The 22,159-nt window shown below is 50.2% G+C and overlaps 1 protein-coding gene across 1 annotated transcript in view; it reads left to right on the top strand.

Annotated features, from left to right (window-relative positions):
* The first annotated feature begins 17,081 nt into the window (after positions 1 to 17,081).
* Positions 17,082 to 22,159, top strand: part of NECAB2 (N-terminal EF-hand calcium binding protein 2) — a 65,370-nt gene continuing 60,292 nt past the window's right edge. Inside the window, exon 1 of the mRNA XM_027646938.1 lies at positions 17,082 to 17,295. Coding sequence (XP_027502739.1) covers positions 17,098 to 17,295 — 198 coding nt within the window. The 5' untranslated portion in view covers positions 17,082 to 17,097. The remainder of the gene's footprint in view (positions 17,296 to 22,159) is intronic.

Raw genomic sequence — 22,159 nt, 5'->3', positions numbered from 1 at the left:
CTCCCATCCCCTGCAGTGGGACAGTCCCTCAGGTGACTGTGAGTGCTTCCAGCCCCCCTCCCACTGCTGCTGAGGCCAGCCCGAAGGTGAGCAGAGAGTCAACTGGTGTTTAACAGGGGAGAGCACTCTGCCCACTCTGCCTGTCTCTGTTCCCTACAGGTCACCCGGTGTCCTCTGTGCTGTGGCCATGGGGACAGAGCAGGTCAGCCAGGGAGGCCATGAGCAACTCCCTGCTCAGCTCAGTTTGGGTAGAAAAGGTTGTTTTTTTCATCCAGACCTCTGGCTGCCTCTAAGAGATCCATCACTCTGCAACAAGAGCTTCATTTCAGGCCCCCATTTTCTGTCCAATGCTCCTCAGCCTCTTTGGGTCCCTATTTGTGTGTCCTTGCAGAACGAGCTCCTGAGACCTGCTGGTACTTGCCAGGAACGATGGGAAATGATGTCCCCAGAACCAAAACAAAGGTTTGAAGTTTGTCTTGAAGTTTACAAGACAAAAAAGAATTGTGGTTTTCTAATTTTATTGTGCCTTTGAGTCCTTGCAGTCAGGGCTGATGTGTTTTAGACTCGCCTGCGGGTGGGGCAGAACTGACTGTACAAGTCTGGGCTCAGGTACCTTTTATTATGCAATTAACCTGCAAACTTACTGCTTCTGCTTTTTGCTTTGGTGAGGATCTTATGATATGTCAGAGCATGTTCATTGTGAGCTTTTGCTTCTGAAGTAAAGGGTAGCTTCTTTTTAAAAAGAAGCCATCTCTTATGTATCACCTGAATTGAAATTATTTCAGCAAAATAATCTTGGGAACCCCGTTGGTTGTTCAGCATTCACTTTTTTGGCTGCACTTCTGTCTTTGAGAGCAGGACTAAACCCAACCACATCTTGTCCAGACCACTCTATTTAAGAGGTCTGTAGAGCATTATGGTATATAGAAAGTCTGATGATTGCCTAGGACCCCTAGGGAGCTGTCAGGCTGTTGCAGACTGTGGTGGCTTAAATTAACCTGCTTTAGTTGTGAAATACAGATATTTGTGGCAGGCCAGCAGCCAGCACACCAGTGCTGACTGACAGCTCTGGAGGTCACACTGAGCTGCTGTAACTGGGGGCACTTGGGGAGTGGAGGGTGTGGGGGGGTCTTCTAGCAGAAGGGGTTTCCAGTGGAACCAAACCTGGCAGCTCCAGGGGAAAAATATCTGACTTCCAGGGCTCTGAAGCAATCTGTGAAGGTTGAAAAGGTCCTGGATAGAGTGGTTAAGTGGGGAGGAAGAAAATGGAGGGCAAATTTTGTTGCTGTTGTTGGCTGGCTCCTGCCTTCTGCCAGAGCCTGGAAGGCTGCACGGACCCGCTGTCCAGGAAGAGTTTCCTTTGCCATTCATGGGGACAAACCTGGGTCCTCTGCTGTGCAGCTCCCAGACAGAGATTCTGCTCTGGCACAAGAAGGAAAACCTCTCCCAGCTTTTGTGCCTTGGCTGGAGGGACGTGCCCCTCTGCCCGGGTGGGCACCTGTTACACAGCCAGGCTCGGAGAAGGAGCTGCAAACCCGTCGATTTACAGGGGCAGAGCGGGCAGCTCTCAGGAACTTTTGTGAGGGAAGCAGAATGGATTTTGTTTTCCAGGCTAGTTTTTTCTGGTTGCATTCATTTCTTGGAAGTGCTGTCAGTAGTTCTCTGCAGCAAGCTGGGAACAAGGGAAAGGAGGGGAATCCCGGGGCAGGCAGCATCCACGCACAGGCAGGGTGGCCCTGCTCCATAACCAGCACTGCTGCCAGCAGGGAAACCTGGGCTGGACGTTGAAAGAGCCCCTTACTAAAGATATTTACCCCACAGGTGAATTCCCACACCTCTGTCTCACTGAAAGTGAAGGGGCTGGGGAATAACTGCAGGAACCACCTCTGTGAACTGTGACCCCACTGCCAAGGGCTGCAGTCCCCGTGGCCAAGCTGGGTGTTGGATTCAGCCCCACAATCTCCAGGGAAACAGAGCCCCTTTGGCCACAGCCTGAGACCAGGGCTGGGTCAGAGGGGTTGTGCTCAGTGAGATGGCAGCTGATGAGCTGGGAATGCAGAGACAGTTCAACAGGGGTTGGGAGCGTGTAAAGTTACTGCTGAGGACAAAGTGCTGATTTTGGGATATTATATTGGATCAGTTTCCAAATTTGAGTTGCACTTTTATATCCCACTGAATCCTCTGCCAAGGAGACAAACTTTAACCCGAGGGCAAGCAAAGGGCAGGATGGAATCATTCCTTTAATGGCAAATAAATAGAAAATCAGGAGAGCTGTACATTTTTATGAGACCACAGACACAGTTTTAGGCCTAAAACATTCATTCTTTTTGAGAGCCAGCCCAGTGGAGCAAACCTCATTTGCAACTTGGCATTGACACCCCAGTTATTCAGCATTACCGTAACTCCAGGTCAGCAGAGGCCTCAGAGGCACAGATACCTCTCAAAGCTCATAAACCAGCCAACAGATCTTTCTACTGAAAATCCCAGGGAATTTGTATGCCAGAGAAAAAAATCCTTGGCATTTTCCTGGGGTAATAATGGACTTTTCAGTTTAACCATTAAGATCTAGCAAAACCAAGCAAATGACAGAGTGGTGGGATGCTGAATGCAGATGCTCCAGTGGCTGCAGTGCCCAGAGCCCCACGGGCTCTGCCCATCCCTCCCAGGGCATCCTGCCTGGGGACCAGCAGGGACACAGCAGCTGGGAGGAACAGGGAATGTGTGATGGACGTGGTGACACAGGGTCAGGGGAGAGGTTTGTCTTTCCAGGCTGCAAAGGTGGCTGCGAATAAAACGAACGATGGGTCAAGCTGCACAAGGTCAACGTAGCAGTGTTGTTACCAAGCAAAGCTGAACTGGTGGAAAGTTTATGCCATGTGAATCCCTCATGCTGTGCAGCTGAGGTTTCTTTTCCTTCTTTTTTTCCTCTGATCTGGTTGCTGGGATGCCAGGGTGGATTCACTGTTTGACTGACCTGCAGCCTGGCAGGGGAGGCAGTGCCAGCAGGTGCTGCCATGGGGGGGCTGCAGGGATCTCACAGCTCAGTGGGTGCAATGTGCTGTGGGTCACTCTCACGAGGGTGGTGGGTGCCAGCCCTGCCTGGAGCTGGCTGCCCTCCCCAGGGCATGGGTGGGTGTCTGTGTGGGTCTGTGGGCCACGAGGATGGGAGAGCTTTGGCAGGGTCTCACCTCCTCATCCAAGGAAAGGGAAACTGGAGATGCAGGGTATCCACGCCCCAGTTTTCCTGCAGCCAGCTGGGAAGGATGGTGTCAGCATGGCCAGAAAGGCAGGGCCAGGCCTTGACACGGAGGGGAAAGCACAATTCCAAGCTCAGATGTTGCAATGGAAGTTTTCCCTGAGCCCTTTCCAGCACCTGTTTGCCAAACTCCCTTTGGACTTGCTGGAGCAGCTGTTCTGTAAATCCTGCTCTTGTCATGGAACCTCTGCTGGGGAAATTAAGGTGATTAATGAACAATAAGACCCATGAGCAGTGAGAGGGAAGGGTGGCATCTCATAGGAATGAATTACAGGTGATTGACACTGCCTGAAGTAACCTCCTTGCAAAAACATTCCCCATGTCCCATACTCCACCTTCATGAAGCTTAAGCAAGAGATTTATCAGAGGGGTGAATAACTGGCACTGTTTTTGCTGGCTGGAGCATAACCAGGATGGCTTAAGGCAGCACATTAAAGTATGCAGGATAAAACCTCTGCAATATACTGACCTGATGAAATGTGCAACATTAAGAAGGTTTTCTCCCCTGAAAACAAAAGTTTTTAAATCTCTCTGTAAAACAGTCCCTCTGCTTTACATAGAGGGGAAAGTAAGACCTTTGGAAATTTTCTACTGGGAAAATAATGGGATTTATGGCAGAGCCTCAGCCATTGCAGTGTAACCTCTGAGATTTTACAGTGGGTTTCTGGTTCCCTTTTTGACTAGCCCTTCCATCTCAAGGATGGGAGAAATTCCAGAACTGTGTTACACCAGAACTGATTTCTTCCCCTGCAGAACTCTAGGTTTGGTGAACTGGTGCCTATGAGAAGCAGAAGAAGATCCCAGGCAGTGCTGCAGGGCTCTGCAGAAGCACCCATCCTGATTTACAGTGGAGGTGACTGTCATCCTCAGGTTGGTAAAGTTCACATTCCTGAAAATATAAATAGTTACATAAATATTTTTCGAGAAGATGGAGAAACAAGTCTGAGAAAAAGATCAAGTTATATAAACAACTGTTATCTGCCTGATGTAACACTCCAAATACCTCCTCCACTGAGTAATCTGGATGTGACATAACAGGGAGCTGGGAGAGTGGGCCAAGTGAAATGTTCTCACCCTGAAACAAAGGAAAATGCATAAAAGGGAGGTAGAATTGCCTGTTCCCAGGCTGCCTGTCCCCTGTGACCTTCCTTGTGCTCTGTTACATCCATTTCCACGGAAAGGCCTTTTTTTGGTCTTCCTTTAAACAGCATAATGGATCCCCCCTGTCCTCTGCAGAGGAAGGGATGTGGCTCTGCCAGAGCACATCCCCATCTGCAAGTGGAATATGTGCCACTTTCCCAGCGTTAGGTCCAGAAACTCCAGGGCTTTGAAAGCAATCCCACAGCTAAAGCAGTCCAGTCCTACCCCAGTTAATATCACTGTGGATGAACCATCTTTCCCCCTCTCCTCGTGTGTGCAGTGCCAATAGTCTTTGGACACTGCACTGATAGGGAAGTGGAACTGCATGGCATAAAAGTGCTCATTCTGTTAGGGCTGAATGACTGATCCCCACACTCCCACTCCAGGCTAGAAGGTCCCAATGGCCCCTGCTTGGTGAAAGAACTAATACTAAGCATTTTCCATGCAGAAATGTAATTTCCATATTCCTCTGATTCCCTACTACCCAGCTTTGTCAGGATGATATTTCATGAATTATTTACTCCTTTGAAGTTTATGTTACATGGAAAAGGCTCAGCCAGCTGGACAGTCCATTTGATCGTGCTCTGAGACTCTTACCTGGATGTGTTGGGGTTTTTTCTTTTCTGACAGCTCTTACAATAACAAATGGGAATTACATTCTCAATAAACAGTTCATCCTAGGAAATCTGACTGCCAGCCAAGATTGGCTTAGAAATCCTTACAGTGGCCACAGGCAGGCACCCCAGCTATGAGGAGGATTCAACGTGTCCTGGTGATGGGCAGTGCCTGGTACAGCAGACAGGGCTGTCCAAAACAGGGAGCTGCAGGAAAATCTGTAACAGGGCAGTAAAGACATAAGAGGCCAAAAGAGGAGAGGCCTGAAGAAAATGAAGTATATTGTTAGTCTGGGAAGGGCAGATATTTTAGGAAATATCTGCTGGAGGGGCACTGCTTCACTGACAGGTAAAGGTGGTGTTTTCAAACAGGCCTTTGTGGGAGCCACAGCAGCTCTTCTCTCTCTTTGCAGCTCTTCTCTCTGTTTTCAGCTCTGGTAAACCTCAGTTACACCAAGAACCCCTTCAGTGCAGGGCACAGAGGAGCATCCTCGTGCTGGGCTGGGAAGCCAGTGTTGTATTTATGGCAGCTGCTTGCCCAGGGTGGGACTTCTGAGCTCCAGTGCCCAGCCAGCTCACCTGTTACCTGACTGCAGACATCAGAACGTGCTGCTGCCAGCTGGTGCTTGTATTTCTGGAAATACTAAAGGAAATCACTGTTTATTTGTGGAAGGAACGGCCCCATATATGGCCTCCTGGCAGCGCCTAATCCGGCTGTCAGAGCTGGAGGGCATTTTGTGGTTGATGCTGGGCAAGGCTGTTGCCAGGCACATTGTATTGTATTGAGAGGGTTGTGTATGGTGTTGGCATGTGAACCATCACAGGATTATGGCCAGCATGTCATTCAGGAGGAGGATGAACACATGATGGTGTTATGTTGTCATAACCCCATCCCCAAAAGTCTTTGAGAAAACCTCCTCTGGGCAGGTGAACTCAAAACAGAGAGGACTATTGTGTTAGCCAAAGGTTGTGTATTTTACCTTGAAAATGGAGCATCCAGCAATTTTTTTGTGGCCTGCCAGGGCATGTGAGCACTGGTGTCTGTGTTGGGCAGTGTAGGAGGCAGGTCTGCTGCCAGGAATGTGGGGATTGCCAGCACAGAGCTTGCCACCGAGACAGAACATGGGTGAGAGTAACAAAATGGGACTGGGGAAGGGATGGGTCAATTACACAGCAACACCCATACAGCCACTTTCCAGAACTACACAATCATCACAGAATCTGTGAGTGGTGGGGTTGGAAGGGACTTAAAAGATGTAATTCCAATCCCCCTGCCATGGGCAGGGACACCTCCCACTAGACCAGGTTGTTCCAAGCGCTGTCCCAGCTGGCACTGAACACTTCCAGAGGTGAGACATCCACAGCTTCTCCGGCAACCTGTGCCTCCCCACCCTCACAGGGAAGAGTTTCTTTCCCACATCCCATCTAACCCTGCTCTTGGTCAGTTTGAAGCTATTCCCCCTTGTCCCGTCACTCCATGCCCTTGTCCAAAGTCCCTCTCCAGTTTTCCTGGAGCCCCTTTAGGTACTGGAAGGTGCTTTACTGTCTTCCTGGACCCTTCTCTCCAGGTGGAACAGCCCCAGCTCCCTCATCCTGTCTCCATGGCAGAGGTGCTCCAGCCCTCTCATCATTCTTGTGGTCGTCCCTGGACTGGCTCCAGCAGACTCCCACCCTCCTGAAGGTGGGGCCCCAGCTGGCTGCCTGGAGGCACTTTTGCCCACTGGTTTAGGACTGTGACATGTGGCCTTGTAATTCCAGCCAAATGACTCCGGCACTTGCTGATAATTTATCTCCTGATCCCCGAATTTCCTGGCAACGAGATTAGTCCCAGCAACCCCAGTCTGTGCAGCCACCCAGCCCTGCTGGCCCCGCTCCAGGGCCCCACAGGTGCTTTTCACCAGGCCCTGTGCCCTCTCCCCATCCCATTGTACCTCTCTCCACATCAGCAGTCCCAGTGTCCTCCAGCCTGCTGGCTCTTTGGGACCAAAAATGCCTGCTCCTCTCAGGGGTGGTTGTTGGGAGACTCACATCTCCCTGGAATCAAGGGCTTTATGTAATTCATGTTTACAATGGGCCATTAAAGTGTGCCCTGAAATGCTATAAAATAAACAACTCTGGAATTTCTTTTTTACAAGTTGGAGACTAACAGCTAGGAATGCTTCACAGCCACAAAGAATATCCAGCACCACGGGAGTGTTGTGCTGATAGTCTGTCTGCTGGCACTGCAAATATAGAGATGGCTTCTGGAATCATCTGCTATAATCCTGTAGGCAAAGGTGAAGCAATAAATCTGCTGTGACTCAGAATGTGCACCTGGCAGAGAAACCCTCAGAAACATCACTGGAAGGAGCAGATTTATTCTGGAGACAGCAGGTGAGGTGCATTGGGAGAATCCCTCTAAAATTGCTCAGAAACAAACATTTGGCTCCTCCAAATGAGGAGCCAAAGCAATCCATGGATGCAACCCATAAGCATTGTTTTCTCTGCCAGGAATCAAAACAGTTATTCAGGTAGTTTATCTCATTGCAATTTAAGATTTCTCTGTTTCTGCAGCCATGGACACAAGCTTTATTCTGCTATTTAATACAGTCACTCTTCACAGATCTGAAGTGACACCTGAAGAGGACTGCTGGTAGATCTGTCAGCAGGGAGCCTTGTGCCTGGTACCTGGCAGCCCATCCATGGACACACTTCTGGGTGTCCATCATGAGAATTGGCTTCTACCACATGGGAATCAGTGCAGAGGAACCCCATAAAGAAATCTCTCTTTTTGAGGCTGAGCTTGCTGCAATGAACTCGGACAATCTGGGTAGACAAGAGTCCTCTGCAGTCATAAATTTAGCATGATTTCATTTAATTGCTCTATTTCTGCCATTTTCATGGGGAAAAGTGATAAATAATTAGCTTCATATTTTTGCCAGTGTGTCTCCTACTGCAGCATCTCCTGCCAAAATGTATGGACTCTCAGGTGCACCTAGAAAGTAGGTAGGTCTTGGACCATTTGAATTTGTGTTTTGCTTTGGATCTTTTTTACCAGATCTCCCAGAAGTTGCAAAGTTGAAGTTTCCTGCAGTTTAATTGCTGTGCAGTGTCCTGCCATCTGAAACCACGAAGCAGCAGAGAGAGGAAGGGTGAATCCCTCCAGACATCCATCACTTGTGCTGGAAGAATGTTTTCTCTGGGGGTCTGTGCCTGGGAGCCCTGAGAAGATGCTGTTCCCTGCTGGGCTGAGGGCTCTGCAGGCTGGGCTGGCAGCAGGAGCAGACAGCCCAGGCCTGGCCAGCCATGCCCAGGGGGTTGGCACAGATCTCCACCAGGGTAACTGCACATGGTGCTGTGCAATCACCTGGGCCTGGGCTGTGCAGACACGTTCCCAAGGAGGGGATGAGCTCTCAAGTCAGCCCCGAAGCACCGATCTCAACTTGCACAGGGTGGTAAAGCTGCTGGGACAGGTTTTGCTGGGAAACAGATTCAGGCTTCTGAAGGTGTGATTCAAACCCTAATTAAAAGGATAAAACCTGGGGGTGTGACTCAGGATGCCACTGGCAGTGGGAAGGTCAGAGCTGGGTCTTTCATCTTCATAAAGAGTTGGCAGATGGGATGGGGAGGATGGATGGGTGCCCAGGGGTGCTGGGATGCTGCAGAGAGGTTTTGTGTAAGCAAGGCTGCACTGGGATGAGGGTAGTAAGCTTGTTAAAAATATGATTTTTAGGGGGCCTAAAGTTACACATAACTTGTGCCAATTTTGTGATGATGATGATGATGACGGATTTTTAAAACTTCCAAAGAAAGAGGGGAAGACAACTAAAAGAATGTTGATTCATTCTATGAAAACCTCTTTAAAGCAACATTCAAAGCACATTATGCTGCGAGGTCTGACTGGAAACAGGCTCGCAACCCTCGCTGCGGTGCCCCCGTGTCCGTCCCGCAGCAGCACAGCTCCCTCTCCCGACTGCAGAGCTCCCCAGCCCCGGTTGAGGGGTTACTGCACCCACAGTGACACAGGTTCAGTTCTGCACAGTAAATGTCCTTTAAAGCACGGCGATGGCTAGATTAAGACATCCCAAATCTGTAATTATTTCAGGTTCTCTGTTGAATTGTAGCTCAGTGGGACTTTCCCTGTCTCCAACCATCTTCTCTGAGTCTCATCTGAAGAAACTCTCTTTTTTCCAGAGTCAGGGCTGCAGCCCGAGGAAGGGGCAGTGGGCAGGGGCATCTGCTGGCAGCACCTCGGTGTGATGAGTATCTGACCTTGGCTGCAGCACGTGGCTGTGCTTGGCTGTGCTTGCCATCCTGTGTCCCAGGGTTCTGCAGGGACATCAGCAGTAACAGGTACCAGGCAAACGTGCTTTGGGTCTGAACTGCTGATGCACCCACGTGTCACTCTGAGATGCTTTGACCTTTTGCCCCCATGAAATCGTTTTGACATCTTGATTGTCCACCATCCTCAACTGTCAAGAACTTAGATTATCCTCAGATATATGGTATTTCTGCTTGTATAAGGACTTGATAAACCCTGTTTGTGTTGCCTAAGCAGGCTGAACACCAGCTTAGCTATGGACAGCTTTGGACAAGAGTATATTCTTTGAAAACAGAGTTGGTTTCTTATGCTGCAAACTGTGTGGTCAGCTCCATCCCCAGATGCAGCAGTCAGGGAGGATGCTGAGTCTGTGCTGGACTGTGAGAAGCTCCCAGAACAGACAGAGGAACACAAAGGAGGGCACTAGCAGTGGATGAAGACACAGCTCTGCACTGGGATCAGCTGTGGTGAGTGACCTGTGTCACCACAGGGGCTGTTCGGGTCAGAGCCCAGCTGGGGAAACAGCCCAGAGCTGCTCAGCTTGGACTTAGAGTAGTTGTGTGTCAGGCTCAGGGGCTGTTGGGGAGCTCCAGCTGGTGAGACAAAGCCCCGGCTGGCACAGGCACTGAAGTGCACATCAGAGCCTCGCGGGGACCCTCCCCCAGGACCCTCCTCTCCAGAACGCTGCTGGGGCTGGACCCACGGGGACCTTTCATTGCTGCGAGGAGACAAAGCTGCCGGTACAGCACAGAGTGCTGAGCCCAGAGCCTCCTCAGCAGCAGCAGCAGGCACTAGATGTCCTCGCAGGCCGTGCTGAGGGTGCACAGCCTCCAGTGCTGCACAGGCTGCAGGCTGGACATTTCTGCGAGGGTGACAATCACTGGATGAAGGTGGCCCTTTTCCAGCTCTGCCCTCACGAGACAGAGGGAATCTGTGAGGGAAAGGCACTTGTTTCACTGCTCATCTCGTGCTCTCCTGGGGATGTGAGACCAGGGGCTGCCTCGCTGAGATCCCAGCAAGCTGCAGTCCATGAGCATTCCAGCACCTGCAGCTCAAAGTCACTTCTTGGTGATCCCATTAAATTATTTCAAGAGTAGCCCTTTGTTGTGGGAAATCGATATCTGCCTTGAGGACCTGTTGATGTCTCAGTGAAACCCATTAAATTACATGAGTTTGATCCCAAAGTGACAAACACAGCAGCATTTTAAAACAGCTTCACAGCCAGGAAACCCAGTAACATGCTCATAAAGTGATTTTTGTGTGTGTGTGTCCAGCACCGAGCAGGACTGGAGAAATGGAAGATGTTACTCTCCCAAACTCTTGGTGAATAATTACTGGAGCAGTGTAAAATATAAATAATTTCCTCACCTCTGTCACTTTTGAGGACAGAAAATAAGGACAAATAAAATACTGATGTGGGGAAAATGAATGTGGCTGGTGCTTGAGCAGAAAGCAGCAGCCTTTGAGCAGGCTGCTGGAGAGATGGTGGGTACTGACAGAGCAGTTCACTCCTGGGGCTGCCGGGAGTGTCCTTTGGGGAGGGAGCACTGGCAGCCCCTGCCCTGGCTGTCCGTGGGCACTGCCATGGGCTCTCCCCACACCTCATTCACCACAGGGAGCCCTGGGGGTCCCATCTGGAGCGGGGCCCCTGTAAACACACCAGCAAACCCTGGAGCTACGGGAAACTTGTGGTGCTGCGTGTGCCAGGGGGCCGAGGGCAGTTCCAGGGGGCCGAGGGCAGTTCCAGGGGGCCGAGGGCAGTTCCAGGGGCCAAGGGCAGTGCCAGGGGGCCAAGGGCAGTTCCATGGGGCCGAGGGCAGTTCCAGGGGCCGAGGGCAGTTCCAGGGGGCCGAGGGCAGTTCCAGGGGCCAAGGGCAGTTCCAGGGGGCCGAGGGCAGTTCCAGGGGCCAAGGGCAGTTCCAGGGGGCCGAGGGCAGTTCCAGGGGCCAAGGGCAGTTCCAGGGGCCGAGGGCAGTTCCAGGGGGCTGAGGGCAGTTCCAGCCCCGCGGCAGCTGCCGAGGGGTCCCCAGTGTGGGCACAGCGCGATGGCCCCATGGCCTTGGTCACCCCTCCTTGGGACAGCAGGTCCAGCAGGGCCCAGTCCCAGCTGAGCTGGGCTGCTGGGCTGGGAGAAGCAAGCCTGGCTTCTGGTTTAGTCTCTCTCAGCACAGGTTTTGTGCCAAAATCGCTCCCGTCCCGTGGTCTCGGCACCGCTGTGAGGGCAGAGCAGGGCTGCGGGCACAGGAACACTCCGGGCAGCGTTCCACCCTTCTGAACAACCTCTGAACACCCCGGCCAACGTTCCACCCTTCTGAACAACCCTCACGTGTTCACAGCTAAAGATGTAAGAGCAAGAAGGATTTCTATTTTACCTCTCTAACCTGAGCATGCCCTGGGGCAGCTCTCGGCCAGCACCCTGCCCTGCCCTGTGCCCCCCGCGTCCCTCCCTGGGCTCTCACCGGGGGCTTTGCCATCCTGCCTGCCCGGGGTACCCCAGGGGGAGTCCCAATGACTCTGACAGCTGTCAGATTTTACTCCCTGAACGTTAATTAACTGTATCTATTGTCAGAAATAAACTGGGGAGATCTTCTTTCCTCGCACAAATGCACAATACAGAGACGATATCTGCTGGGCAAAGGAGGAAATTACTTTAGAAATTAATTACAAAGGGTATGGGCAATGGGAAAAGTGCCAGTCCCTCTCTCCCCCCTCTTGCTATGAGGAAGCTTAAGAGCTTTAATTTCAACAATTCGCAGATGCATTTTGACCATTGAGACTGTGTAAATTATCTGTTTTGTGTAGCAACTGGGGAGGTCAGTTATAAAGAGGTAATATTTTATTTAGGTGCAATAACTTTAATGTCTTAAATTAGTGGTCATGCCAACACACAGACTTAGAAATCTGGAAGTCTACAATTCCCCATTTCCATGCTTTTTATCCTGTTATATACAGTCTGAAGTGAGGTATAGGGGGCAAAAGAAACAAAGGGTAAATATGAAAGGTCATCGTAAATGTATTAGCTTATTCTTAATAGCTCTGACCTAAATTACATGTTGAGGGGAAAAATGTTTTGGTCTGCTTTAGGTGAACGCTATTGTAAGTAATAAACATGCAAGATAAATGTTACAGTATCTCTTGCCTACAACTACACAGTCACAAGCTGTATCAGGTCAATGACCTGTAACTTTAATCACGGGTTTGTTGGTTTGAGTGTCAAATGTTCACTTTCTCAATTATCAAAACAACAGAGATCAGGAACGCCCCTTAAAAGCCAACACCAAAACAAAACCATCCACCACCCTCTGGTGTCAGCAGCCATCAACACAAGGGTTTTATCTGTTGTTTGCCTGTTCCCGCACTCAGGATAACAAGGCAATATTCATTAGATTTTAAGGTTTTTGGAGGAAAGGCAGCTGTGCAGCCCCCAGCCCAGCTGTCCTGGGTTTTAAAGGATGCCCAGCCCAGCCAGGAGCTCTGCTGTTGCTGAGGGGTTGGCAGAAGCCACACAGTTCCCAGGCCCTCTCCAGGATGAAACTATGTCTTGGAAGGTGAGTCTCTTACAAATTGGAGCTTGATTTTTGTTTTAGAAATTCTTTTTTTACTTTTTTTTTTTCTTATGGTGGTGATTTCTCATATTGTTCTGGAGAATTGTCTTAGAGCTCTGGGGAAGTCTGGACATCTGAGAGCTATGATAGCCTATGCTGCAGAAGTTTTATTTGATAAGACTAGTCCTTATAATTAATTCCTCTTTACCAGATTTCCTTTAGGATCATGACCAGAACTCAAACTGTGCCTGGTTTCCATTTGCAGCATTGGGTGGGCTGAGTAATTCCTCAGAAAAACTCGGGCTCTCTTCCCTTGTGCTGGACCTGCTTGTTCCCCCCTTGGCTGCAGTGCTGGTCCTGGAGCAGGAAGGGGTGTTTGGATGCAGAAGTGCTTGAAAAGGGGTTTTTGTCTCATTAGAATAACTGTGGTTGGAAGATGCTCTGGAGGTATTTAAAGGCTAAGAGTATATTTTGTCTTTAAACAAGAACTTAGACTTCTGAGCTGAATCTGGCATAAGATGGTGCATTTGAAGCTTTGTACTCCCCCTGATTGCAGGGCCTGGAGCAGAAGCCCACGGTCCCAGTGACTGGGGTGGACTTTACACTTTATTAGCTGTGTGGGTGAGCTGTGTTCCCCAAACCACGGGCTCTGCCCTACTCAGCTTGCAGAGGGGAGGGGGTTTGTTGTGTTTTTAGGAGTTAACACCTGCTGCACGTGGATGTTCTTCAGTTCAGATCAGTAAATTACCTTGGTGCTGTTGGCTGTGTGGCATTTTCAAGCTGGGGTATGAATTGTAATAAAATCACCTGGTGATCCCATGCTGCATTACAACAAACAGAAATTAATACAGGCACTACAGTGCCATTACAGCCTCTGGGCTGGGCAGGCAGGGTTGCTCTGCCTAATTCCCATCTCTGTGACTGGGTTGCCATTTCCTCTTCCCACCATTAACTGTTGGATTAACCTCAATCCCTCAGTCATTAGTCAATATTAGCAAGTTGTTTGTGACATTTTACACCAAGCAGGGCTGCAGGTCGTGCCTGTTGGAAGTTTTTAATTAAATAAAGCTGCCTGCTGTGTGCAGAGGGGCAGGGGGGAGAAAGCAGAATTCAAAGGGCTTCAGAGAAGCTCTTGGGCTTTTCAAGTGGCCTCTCATCTGAAATTACAGCACATGGTTTGAGTTCCTGCTCTAACAGGCTTTCTAGAAGTGGCTGGAAAATACTGTGTGTAGCACCTGAATAAGCCCTGTATGAAAGGTGGTAAAGCAAACATCACCAGGGATGGGGTAAACTAGTGCTTTGTGCTGAGCCCCACAGTCACCAGGCAGGAAAAACTGTTGTGTCACGATCAGACTTGAAACTGGAATGGAAATAGCCCTTTTTTGAGATCTCATGGAGTTTCTGAATGGGGGGCTGAGGGTGAGGGAAAATAGTTCTGATCTCTCGCAGCCTCCAAAAACCTTCTGGTCCTGCTGGTCCCTCATTTATAGGACTGTGGTGGTCTGGGGCTGTGTTTGTGCCTGGCTGGTGCAGCTGTGGGGAGGGTCACTGTTAGGTGTCCAGGAGGAGAAGGTGGAGCTGCAGCCACTGCCCCTTTTCCCACAGCTCAGCCCAACATGGCCAGGCAGGGCCGAGGTCTGCCTGCAGCAAAACCCCCCGGGCTGGGGGAGCAGAGAGAGCTCTGCTGCTGCTGGGCACTGCTGCTGGGCACTGCATGGCCTGGCCACTCTGGGTCCATCAACACCTGTCATTAATGCTTGCTGCTTTCCCTGGGAGGCCTTTGTCTGGATTTATGTGTGCTGGTTTTGTTGTATTCTCTCCTATTCATTCCTGTGCCGCTCAGTATCTGCATTATGTGTAAAGCTTCCAGGGCAAGCAGTGGCTGCTGCTGGTCCTGCTCTCTCCACCTTCAATGGAAGAGCAACAAGTGTGTGGATGCCTGGGAGCTGCAGCTAAAGAGGTGGGGGATGTTCTGCAGCAGGGAAAACTCTCCTGTCTCCACTTGTCCATCGCCTGTTTGGTTTCCTCTTTTGGCCCTGGTTAGTGGCTGTTTGCTGGGCACTGCTCAGTGCCACAGCCAGCACACGGGATTGCAAGAGAGGCTGGCAAAGCCCAGGTGCCTTGGCTGCAGTTGTGTTTATTTGCACAGGACACAGAGTATCTTGTCTCCCTTGGCAAGAAGCAGGGGAGGATATTTGGCACACAGAGCAAAACGTGAGGTCTGTGCCCCTGCCCTCCCCCTTGGCTGTGGTGTGACACAGGCTGGCACCAGCCTGAGCATGCCTTGAGGGTTCCTCTGTTTCCTCACCCAAATCAAACAGTCTTTCCCACTTTTTCCTTTTCCACTTTTTTGAAGGAAGACTTCAACTTCATAGAAACTTGGAAATAGCCCCAAGGAACACAACCCAGTACAAATGGCTGCCTTCTTCCTAACGCCTGAATGGCTAAAACTTTTTCTATCTAGATCCATTTAGGAGGAAAAATGAGTATTTAAATGCCATAGAACTGGTTTTGAATTTAGAAGAACTGATTTTGACAAAAGCACAGAAATAGCCTCAAAATTCAAATCCAAGTAATGAATAAACCCTGAGGTTAGCTGAACTGGTCAGAGCATGGTGCTAACAGTGCCAAGGTTGTGGGTTCCATCCCTGTATGGGCCATTCACTTAAGGACTTGATGATCCCTGTGGGTCCCTTCCAACTCAGAATATTCTGTGAATACTCATGGCAAATGGGAAGGAAAATCCAAAGAACCATATTTATAAACTTATTCAGTCAATAGTTTTAATTAACAAGCTTATGTAGCAATCCTGAACCGGGTATGATCAATACAGTCTGAACCAGTCATTTAGTGGAAGAAAGTCTAAAGGAGAAAGAAGCACAGGAATAATCTGAGGATTGCAGAAGTACAAAAGAGCACAATAGTTCTGGCCACCAGAGGTACAGGCCCATGAATTTTTTATTGCTGGCTAAAGAAACCCTGAAAGGTGAGAGTTGGTGAAAGAGGGGCTCAGCCCATGGGTGTTCTGACCTACTGCTAGGCTGCTCTGTGCCCCATTTGTTTGAAAGCCTTTCAAGAGCTTCCAGCTATTATGCATGTACTGCAGCAGAGAGAACCAGGCTCCCACTCACTTTTCTTTGAGCAGCAGCTGAAAGGAAAATGCACATTCCCCACCTATCACCTCCAACACAGAAGTTTCACCCTAATTTACCTGAACAAAGATGTGTGGTTAGAAGAGGAGGCTCAATAATGCCTCTAGGTAGGCTTTTCTGGGCTAAGGATCTGGGCTCTGGTGCACTGCAATGTGTGAACTGCTGAAAGAAATAATTTATTGTTGTTTGTTTCTCTTCAAGCAGTATGGTCAGGTCTTTTGGAGTTGCAGGTCAGGCATACAACTCAGTGTGGGAAGTGTGTAATGACTGCATGGGTGCTGGGATTGCTGGCTCCTGTGTCAGAGATGTTCTAATCTGCGGATGTGGCCCTGGTGCAGCATTAAGTCCCCAAGAGCTGCCTGTGAGGGGTCTGGCTGCTGCATGTGGGAAAGGCCATTTGGAGCCTGTGGCTGCTTTGGAATTCTAGGGAACCCTCCAAGTGTGTCTGAGTCTGAGCTCTCTGGCTTTGGTGCCTTTATGGGTCTGAACTCCAACAGGGAGCATCTCTGGTGGGGAGTGGGAGATGAAATGATTCAGTGCCATTTTGTCCAGAAGACTTATTGCCCCTGCTCCAAGTCTGAATCTTGACCTGTGTAGCTGAGGATGAGAGTATCACAAAGGAATATCCTTGCAGAACAGGGTTAGAAGTGTTTGTCCAGCTGAGCACTGTAGCCATGGGAGCTGCAATACCCCAGGTGGAATTGCTGGCTGTTCGTTGTATTTGGGCTTTCTGGAGTATGGATGGGCAGCCAGGGGCAAGTTTTATTTACTAGCAAGAAATGTGTTCTCTTCTGTCCTTACAAAGAGCTACTAAAATCTGTTACGGGTGTAGGAGGGCTGTGGAGGGGAGAGAACACGCCATAGGAATAGTCTTTTTAGACAGAAAATGCCTAAAAGGGTGGCTTGTGCCGGAACCCGGGTGGGCTGACCCTCCTCCACCCACAAAATAAACCCCCTCTTGCTCTCGGGGCAGCAGCCCCCCCGGGGTCCCCCCGCGGACCCGCCCGCTGCCCGCCGAGGGCTGTGGGAGGAGGAGGAGGAGGCGGCGAAGGCGGGGGAGCCCCGTCGGCGGGATGAGGCCGCGCTAGCGATGTGCGAGCAGGCGGCGCGGTACTGCCGGGCCGGGGTGCAGAGGCTGCTGCGGAAACCGGCGCCGGCGCTGCGCGGGCTGGACGGGCTCCTGCGCTGGGCGGCCGCCAGGATGGGCGACAAGGGCCTCGCCGAGCGGGAGCTGCTCGCCCCGGGCGCCGCCGCCGCCCAGAGGAAGGGCACCTCCGTCATCCTCGATGTGAGTGGTCCCCGCGCCCCGGCTCCCGCATCCCCCCTGCCCCGCACGGCCGCGGGAACGGGGCCGGTCCGCGCCTCCCGCACCCCCTGGACCGGCGGCACCCCGGTCCTGCGACCCCGGCTGGGTGGGCGGGGGGTCCCGCATCCCCTTGCCTGAGTCCCGCACCCACCCGATCCCCTCGGGATCGCCGTCACTCCCCGGGTCCCGCACCGGCCGGGCAGGAGGCGCATCCCGGCTCCTGTGGCTGCTCCCTCGGATCCTGCGAGCGCAGGCTGCGGGGACACGGGGGACACCCCGGACCCTGCACCCCGAGCGACTCGGCAGCAGGGTTTTTCCTCGGGTCCGGCACCCGCGGCTGGCTGGGGGTGGGATGCAGCCCAGGTCCTGCCTCTCCCGGGCTGGCTGGGCGGGGGGTCCAGATCCAGCAACGCCTTTCCAGATTCTGTGCCCTGGGCTGGCGGGGGTTACACCTCCTGGGCTGGCTGGGCACCGAGGGTGCAGCCTGGGTCCCGCGGCCCCTTGCCCCGCACTCACTGGGAGAGTTGGGAATAAGGTGCACCTTGGTCCTGCATCACCCAGCCCGGCTGGGCACGGGGTGCAGACTGGATCCTGTCCCTCCTTTCTTGAGTCCTGCACCCCAAAGTGGCTGTCCATGAGCCCAAATCCTGCTGGCTTTTTTTTTTTTTTTTTTTTTTTGACCAGCTGGGCACAGGGATGTAGCTGATGTAGTTTATATCTTTCATCTCCTGGCCAGGATCCTGAACTCTTTGGATTAGCTGTGCATTGGGGTGCACCCTGTTTCCTGCACCCTCTGAATAGGCTGGGGGTGGGTGTGCACCCCAGGTTCTGCAGTCTTTTTTCCAGGTCCTGCATCCCTTGAATCAACTGGGATGAGGATGCACTGTAGGTCCTTAATCCAGGTATTAGCCTGACTGAATGGAGATGCAGGACTCCGGGTCCTTTCCCAGGTTTGGGGGGGGGCTGGTAGGGATGTGCTGAGCCTCAACTGCTGCATTTGTAGACTTTCTGATTAGGGAGCTAACGAGGCTATTTGCACTTAAATGAACTGGGAGAATGGGGTGGAATCAACCAGAGTGCAAACGGTGTAATTACAGTCTTTCTACAGCATCCAGTAATTAAACACACAGATCCTCAGCTTTGCCATCTCCTATCTTAAAAAAAAAAAAAAAAAAAAAAGTACTGAATGCAAAAATAAACTACTGAAGCATTGGCTGTAGTAAAGGATAACTCAGGCTCTCCTCCAGCCTCCTCAAAGGAAGGATAGGCAGTAGTAGCTCTTCCAAACAAGCCCTTGCATTTCTAAATAATCTGCTGAATCTTCTACCTGTCCCCTGTGGGCGTTGGTGTGAGCTGGAGAGTCCAAAACTCTCCACCTCTGAGCACCCTGGGCTGACGAGCGTTTCAGTTCCCCGAGGAACAATCGTGTCTGTGTCTGCTGAGCTGCCCAAAGCAGCTGGGGGAGCAGAGTTTGCTGGGATGGTCCTGCCCGGTGGGCAGCTGCAGGCTGTGGGGAACGAGCTCCGTGGAGAAACAGAAAGGACAAGTGCAACTAATGCTGTTATGTTTTTTAAATTAACTTGTTTGGAGTTTTTTTTCTGGGTTTTGTTGTTGTCCTTGTTTTGTTTGGGGTTGGTTCGGTTTGGTTTTCCTGATGTGTGTTTGTTTTTTTTATCTGCCCTGAAATTACCGAAATCTTACACCAGTCTGGAATCTGGGCCTCAGAGCATAAATACAATTATAAATGCAAATAATAATACAAAATTTAAATACAATTGGGGAGCACCATTAAATTTATAAAAGAGGTTCTTGAATTAGGACTGTTTTGCCACCAAAATGGTATATTTTCCATTCAAGTTTAATATTTTTAGGTGAATTTTTTTTCCACTTTGAGGTTTGAGCTCGGGAAGCGAGCCATGAACTTTCAGAATGGGAAGCACAATGAAGTATTGTATTATTTCAGTGGGAAATACAATAGAACTGGCTGTGCAGCTCCTGATCATTTTTCCCTTTCACAATGGTACTGGGAGCCCTTTCTCACCTGCTGAAAGTAGAAATGGATGCTGGAAATGTAAGGCCTGTGGGCTTAGAGGTTTTTGTTTCCTCCTCCCCTAGAACTTGATTATCTCCTTTTTCTCCTGTCACAATAGCAATGCCAATTGAAGTCCTGGCTTCACTGGAACAGGCTCTGCCAGTGCACTGTGAGACCCTCCTTTCATACAAAGGGTTTAAACACGGGAACATGTATTTAGGTTAATTTTCACACATTAGCAGGAAAGTAACAAACATTCCACCAAATGCTCAGGGGTGAGAACCTGTTTGCCCATTAACTATCAGGTTCTGTCGTTACTGCACAACCCAGTGCAGCTTCTGAGTGGGGGAGGATGAAGCAGAAGACCTGTAGGATTTTATGTTTAACTCACACTCTTGCATGAGCTGGTGGGCTGTGTGGGCAGTCCCTTGGGGGCTGGGGGAGGGTTAAGCTTGGGTTTGGCTGTGAATTAGATACTATGGCTCTGACACTGATACCACCTTCGTCACTTTTGCTTCCTTTTCTGTCTTTCTTTTGATTCAGCCATTCCCAGAGTTCTTGTTCTGACTTCTCCACGAGGGTGGCTGGTGGGTCAGACCAAGGTTCCCTGGGCTCTTTCCACCAAAGAAACAAAACTGTGCCATTGTGGGGCAAAACTGAGGGCTGAAGAACTGGGGTTAGATGTCTTCTGCCATCAAGCTGGCTGCTGCCACTTGGAGGATGAGTGGTAACTTTGGGCTGGCTTCACTGGTTTTCTTCTATTTTGCCTGTGGCCTTTTAAGTAAAGGATTAAAAAAGGTTGAATAATGTTCACTAGTTCAGCTCAAAGCTATAGGTTTCCAAGTGTAAAAAATAGCTGAAGTTGCAGATTAACTGAACCCTGGTAACAATCTAATGAAGAAGATACTGAAGGTCCTAAGCATTGCCAAAAATAGGCAGCAAGTTTTTTGGGGGTTTTTTTGGTTTTTTTTTTAAGGTTGGTTCTCTCCCCTTCCTGTGCCCTTGTTTATTTTACCTTCTCACTTCTTGGAGTGAACTGGGAGGACAGTTTCCCTCCTCCTTAGTCCTACCTTTGTGAGATCGTTCCCACCTCGTTCCCGGGCACGGCTGGAGAGCAGGGGCAGGGCACGGCCAGGCTCTTTTCCTTCCCTGCAAGGGACATCATCTCACAGGAGAGCCCGTCCTTTCCCTTCTGATCTTCAGGACTTTGGAAGTGGGTGCCTGAAATGATGCTGAACCCAGGGCTGATCTTTATGGGAAAGTAACTTCTAGTGCTGAACATCAGCAGGTCAGAACACCAAGTGCAACTCTTACCTGCCTCATGCAATTTTTATTTAGGACAGCTAGGTAAAGTCTAAAGAGAAGGTAACAGTGAAAGCAGAGGCCAGGACATGGTGTCAGCTGCTCTTCTCCTGGGGAGGAAGGGAGAAAGAAAAGGATCTGCTTTGAAGTGGGGAAAAATGCCCAGAGACCTGGAGCTCTGTAGCAGCTTTGTTTTGTGGGGAGCCACTCCAGGTGGGACAGTGTTTCCACACCAGTGGCATATTCCTTACTGAAACAACAAAATCAAACCTTTCTCCTCGCGTGGGGAAATGCTCATTAGCCTGAGGATGTCTAGAGATGTAGCCCAAAGTGTCAAACCCTCAGGTCATTATTTTCTCACATCATTACCAGAAAGAGCAACACAGAGAGGCTGTAGGAGTGGAATTCCTACTGGTACCTGGAGTTAGAGAAGGAAAGGCCATACCTGATATAAAGCTTTGTTTCAGCTCCAGAGGAGGTATCGAGACTTATAGGGAGAGGAACAGGAATGTAGGAACATAGTGAGCAGATTAATAATTTTTTTTAGGTATGTGTTGGTCTCTGCTTTCTCATCCGTAGGCTTTCCTCATGCATGACACTTGATTTTGTTTGTCCTTGATTCTGCACCAACATTATGATGGAAAACAAAATTTCAGCTCAGTTGCATTCTATTTTAAATCAACATCATATTAACCTGCTGAAGGGATAATAAACTCTACAAACCCTGTAATAATTCTTGGGCTTCTTAGGGGAGTGCTTGTGTGAATTTAATAAAATTGGTGAGAAAACCTCCATTAAGCAGCCTCCAGTGTCGCATGTTCTCATCCAGGAGCTCTGAGAAGGCAGAACTCAGTGTTTAAATTTGAAGCCATCATTTTTTTTTTCAAGTTTATTATTACCACTGGGGTTTTGAATTGCTTACTTCTGCCAGTCAAATATCTGTAGTAGCCATTGGAGAGAACAGCTAAAACACATATTTAAAGAAAACCTATTGGAAATCTTGACACAAGTTCCTTGCTCTAGAGAAAATAGTGTTTATATTCATCTAAACATCGGGTAAATGGGCTAAGTATGCTGCAGACAGAAAAGTGCATGCACTGCTTGGGTAAATCCTGTAAAATGGACTAATGCCCCTACTGTGGGCATCCTGTGGGCTCCCCATGGGACAGCCTGTGCTTCAGGAGACTTGCTTAATAGCTTCAGAGCACAGCCGATGGGGGAGATGGTTGCTGTAGTACTTCTTGAACCGGATAATTTCTCATTTGCCATGTGAGAGCCGCGCGGGGGTTGCAGAGCTGGGGGCGGTGGAGCAGGAGGAGCATCCCCGGCCGGGCTGTGTGAGCCGCAGCTCCTGCTCCGGGAGCCTCTCCCTCCCCCGGGGCCAAGGGAGGCCAATCTCTGCCGAGGGCCTGGCAGGACAGGGCCCTTCTCCATCCATATTTCATCACCTCCTCTCTCCTGACCTCCAGGGCTGCTGCCTGGGCCGGGTCTGAGTGCCCGAGTCTGAGTGCC

This window comes from Corapipo altera, unplaced genomic scaffold, assembly GCF_003945725.1.
Source record: "Corapipo altera isolate COAL_440 unplaced genomic scaffold, ASM394572v1 62, whole genome shotgun sequence".
NCBI lineage: Eukaryota > Metazoa > Chordata > Aves > Passeriformes > Pipridae > Corapipo > Corapipo altera.
This window is presented reverse-complemented; position numbering and strand designations above follow the sequence as displayed.